The sequence below is a fragment of the Diabrotica virgifera genome, chromosome 1 (genome assembly GCF_917563875.1).
Source record: "Diabrotica virgifera virgifera chromosome 1, PGI_DIABVI_V3a".
NCBI lineage: Eukaryota > Metazoa > Arthropoda > Insecta > Coleoptera > Chrysomelidae > Diabrotica > Diabrotica virgifera.
Genome location: NC_065443.1, coordinates 6,275,210 through 6,279,961, shown reverse-complemented (window position 1 = coordinate 6,279,961; position 4,752 = coordinate 6,275,210). Strand labels below are relative to the sequence as shown.

At 32.0% G+C, this 4,752-nt stretch overlaps 1 protein-coding gene across 1 annotated transcript; it reads right to left on the bottom strand.

Annotated features, from left to right (window-relative positions):
- Positions 1–2,142: 2,142 nt before the first annotated feature.
- Positions 2,143–2,526, bottom strand: LOC114335299 (drosomycin-like). The gene has a single exon (XM_028285521.2). It carries the CDS (start codon positions 2,429–2,431, stop codon positions 2,231–2,233), a length of 201 nt encoding a protein of 66 aa, XP_028141322.1. The 5' UTR covers positions 2,432–2,526; the 3' UTR covers positions 2,143–2,230.
- Between the last annotated feature and the right edge of the window lie 2,226 nt (positions 2,527–4,752).

Here is a 4,752-nt window from a genome sequence, read left to right as displayed (position 1 = left end):
GGGTTATGTTATTTTGTTTTTATCGCGGGAAGTATTCTACCTCCTTATTATTATAAGGAAATTATAATATATTTTTATCTAAATTATAAATTATTATCGTTATTATACAGGAAGGAATTATAAGGAAATATATTATAACTGTAACAGGTACCTATGTTTACACATCTTTAACAGGATTTAATGCATGATTCTTAGTAGTATTTTAAAAATATAATTTTATATTTCTCTATACAGCAAAATAATTATTTACCAAACAGTTTGACTCCTTATTTCCTGGTCAATCTGTTCAGATAGTGATAACACCGTGGTCTTTGACAAACGAAATCGGCAAAAAAAGTCTAAATCGTCCCAGTAATTGTAATGCTCTTCTGTTATGAAACCGAGGGAGACGTTATGAACTAAATAAAGATTCCGAACTTGATATTGCATTAATATTTTTTTTTTAATGTGGTTATGAAAATGTTTTTTTATTTATTTTTCTGTCAAATTGATCATTATTTCTCGAATTGCACATGCGCAAGTACAATCACTGCTGCCAACAGAAGAAAAAAGTGGTTAGCTAACCGAGATTTTCTTAACTTGGTTTAAAGTACTGAAAAACGAAAAAAGGGTTAAAATATTGGTTAAAATTTAAACTAGGTTAGCTAACCAAAATTTTAACCGGTCACTGACCATGAATAGCAGCCATTCAAAAACTGATTTTTAGATTTTTGTTACCTCAGGCACCTAAAACTTTTCTAGAATAAATTGGTATAAATGCATTCATAGATGGACTACAGGATGTTAAAATGCCACAAGCCCTCCGATTACAACACCACAAAACGCTAAATGGAGCACTAATCTTAGTCCAGGCACAGTATAAAGATGGACAGTAAAGCCTCTTCCATGTCGGCACTTTGATCTCAAGAAGTAATACCGGCAGTACGCAATTGGTAATTCACCAGTTGTGGATGCGGGTTTTCCCTGTTAAAAACCGTACGTTTCTATGCGACTAGCAATGCGAGAATGGGGCAAAAGCGACTGGGAACATTTTACTTCCAATTTTTCGGAGAGTGGTTCTACTGTCCCTCTTTATACTGTGGTCCAGGAGTATGAAGCGACGAAAAGTATTTCCAAATCTCGCCCAAAATTAAAAGAAATAATGTTGTTCTGAAGCTATTTCCTTGTGGCATTTTTATAATTGACTATCTAGATGGGAAATAAGCCACAATTAAATTGAAAAAATAATTTTATTAACGTTTCGACGCCAAAATCGGGTGTCGCTGTCAAAATGTATAATATTATACTTTAAAATGTATAATATATGTCTGAATTGCCGATATAAATGAGTCAGATTAAATAAATTAGAAGAATTTTTTACTAAGCAACAACATTTTTGTTTAATTTAGTAGTATTTTGTATTTTGACAACGACACCCGATTTGGGCGTCGAAACGTTAATAAAATTATTTTTTCAATTTAATTGTGGCTTATTTCCCATCTAAATAGTCAATTATAAAAGAAATAAGATGTTGAGAAAAGGATCAAGTCACTACCGTAGATAATCAACAACATATTTTATCCTAGGTCCCAGATGTTAAGCATACTGCAAAATCTTCAACAAAAATCTGAATATGAAAAAAAGAGTTTTTGAATAGAATGCCTCTTACAGTGCCCTCTCCTCAATGGAGGTTGGCTACTACAATTACAAATTTTTCTCTGTTTTCAGCTGTTCTTATTAGCTGTTCAAAATTTAGCACTGTGTATTGCCGTGTGTTTCTTAGCCACCAGAATTTTTTGTTGAAATATTTTCCAAATACTTTACTCACTTTGAATTGAATTTTTTCGTTACTAAATTTAACTCCATATTGTGTAGCTGTAGGTACAGTCGGAAAAATGAAAGAATACCCATGAACGAACATATAAAACACGCTGTATTTTCCTGTGCACCGTGTCACAAAGAAAATTGCCCAGCGCAAGTACATGTAATAATAATTATTACATATACTTGCGCTGGCCAATTTTTTGTATGACACGGTGACAGGAAAACAGCGTGTTTTATATGTTCGTTCATGGGTATTCTTTCATTTTTCCTACTGTACTTAAAATCTTCAGAAGAGTATTATTGTCATATTATAAATTGTTAGAATATTAATAAAAAATATTTTTAACATAAACGTATATATTTGGCATCAATAAAATTAATATCGTAGTAACAAAAATTTAACAAATTAAAAAATATTTATGAAAGGCTAACACCCTTCACACCAACACTTCAGACTGGCGCTGCAATGTCCACTGACTCGTCCTTCTTCCTTGCACACTCTGCGGCAGGTTTCGTTGTCCCATACTGCGCATGGGCCTCCATATCTTCCGGAAAGGCAGTCACCGAAAGCAAGTTCGGTTCCGATGGTGAGGATCAACAAAACGGCGAAGATGAAGTAACCTTTCATTTTGAAAATTTTCTTTTGCAGATCTGTGGTCTACGTCGAATATATATATAGTTCTTTTTGTCGTTAGTTAGACAATTGTGCTGATTTTGTTTCGGAATCTCTTATTTATAGTAATAAATCTAGTCGATTACATAAAAATTCGAATGTTTTGGTTTTTCCAATTAAAAAATAATTTATGTGAAGCAGCGTTTGCAAATTTTTGTTTTGATTTATATCGGAGAATAATAGCCAAAGTAATTCCCATACACGTTCTTGAGAAAAACTACTGAAAAAACTACTTCGGTGAATTATGTCGAAGGTTATGAAGAAATGTGTGTTTGGTATTACATAACAATTTGCTAATATTTTTCGCTAATAATTAATAAATAATAAATTCACATTATATTCTAAAGAAAAGAATAAAGAATATACACTAATCACAAAAAGTATCGCATAATTTTTGAAACAGGAAACAAGTTTAAAAATAATTTTTAATTTTTAGCAGAATGTTATAATACTCGTCTATCGTCTTCTATTGTGATGTCGTCGAGAGAAGATGCTTTGGGTTATTTAGGAATTCTATCATATTACATTTTAAAATAAAAAAGACGAAATCGAAAATTGTGTGGTATATTGTCGGGATTTTCATTACCTACGTTTCATAAAAATGAACACTCACATTTTACTTTATAATTTACAAAAAATATCGTTTTATTTAAAAAAAAATGTCCTGATAGACCACCATCGTTCATTTATGTAATTTTTTTCGTAAGGCTGTGGGTACGATTCAGTCCCAAAGAAAGGGATTTGCCCCCAATTATGACCAATGTGAAAGGCTGCCCTGTAGTATCCTTTATTTTGGGTTTTGGAGCACATATTATGATGGTGACATCAATAAAACCCTCTAAAAGATCTAAATCGATTATTTGAGGCTTCAATTTTAAAATACATGATATTAAAAAAATTCAACATTTTATCAAAATTGTTATTAAAAAAATCGTTTGAAAAAGGGCTAACTTTTTGATGGTGAAAAACCACAATCTTCAAAAAAAAAAGGAATGTTCTATAACTATTAGGAACCAAGATGGCAATTTTTTTAATCATATTTCCATTGTTTATTAACATTAAGAGCTTAAAATTGAACAGTATAAACGAAGATCTAAATTTTATGATCCGTTTTATAGGTGACACATATCAACAAGGAGTACTAAGATATAGGTATATTATAAGGCAACCTGTTAAAGTGATGGTACCCGTAAAATACCGCCTGTTAAAGCTCCGTCCTTTTTATGAAAGGAACTTTAAATTGCAGCGCGCTGAAAAAATTGTTCGCAATATCTCGGTTTCTGTAGCACACAAATATTTTTAATTGTGGTAGCTCGTTAAAATAATCAGAAAAGAAATAAATAAATATTTGTGTTAACTTAGGTACTTGTTCTACGGACAGTTTCCCATATTATTTGAAACTGTCTTCAGAAGAGCCTTAAAAGGATATTTCTGTTCCTGAAGAAAAACGTCATAACTCAAAGTGGGTGTTTTTCAGTAATCATTCAGTAAAATCATTTTAATTTTTTTAACTTTAAACCGTATGCTGGTGTCTGCAATAATTAATTATTTTATTAATCGGATGGAATTTTGTGAATACTCTTACATCCTTTTCATGAAAAAGCGAACATTTTTTACGGTTTTATTTTGGAAAAGCTTCGCCTTTTTCTTTTCCTTTTTTCTTTATCTTCAATTATAGGTCTGGATCCCGCGTATGAAAAAAAAGTTGATTAATAGCAAGCTGAAAATTTGTTAATAGCTTAAGGGTGTCTAGTCGGACAAACTTTGATATACGGGAACACTGGAACAGGGGAAATTTTAATTGTGGAACAGGTTAAAAATTTGGAACGGTCAAATGACACATGTATTTTGTCCGACAGAACAGACTTAAACTCTCCGAACAGAGATTAAACTCTCATGCAAAAATCAGACTGCTATTTATCACCAAATGGGCGTTTTAATGAGTGGAACATGTAGAATATGTCAAATGAGAGGAATTATGACAGGTGATAAATAGCAGTCTGATTTTTGCATGAGAGTTTAATCTCTGTTCGGAGAGTTTAAGTCTGTTCTGTCGGACAAAATAAATGTGCCGTTTTAGTGGTCTGACCGTTCCAAATTTTTAACCTGTTCCACAATTAAAACTGCCCCTGTTCCAGTGTTCCCATATATCAAAGTTTATCCGACTAGATACCCTTAAGCTATTAACAAATTTTCAGCTTGCTATTAATCAATTTTTTTTCATACGCGGGATCCAGACCTGTTATTTGTTCAAAATTTTAGTGTTCGCGTCGTAT

What these genes read in the sequence shown, in the direction of transcription:
- LOC114335299 (XM_028285521.2), bottom strand. Translation starts at nt 2,431, where the DNA reads ATGAAAGGTTACTTCATCTTCGCCGTTTTGTTGATCCTCACCATCGGA.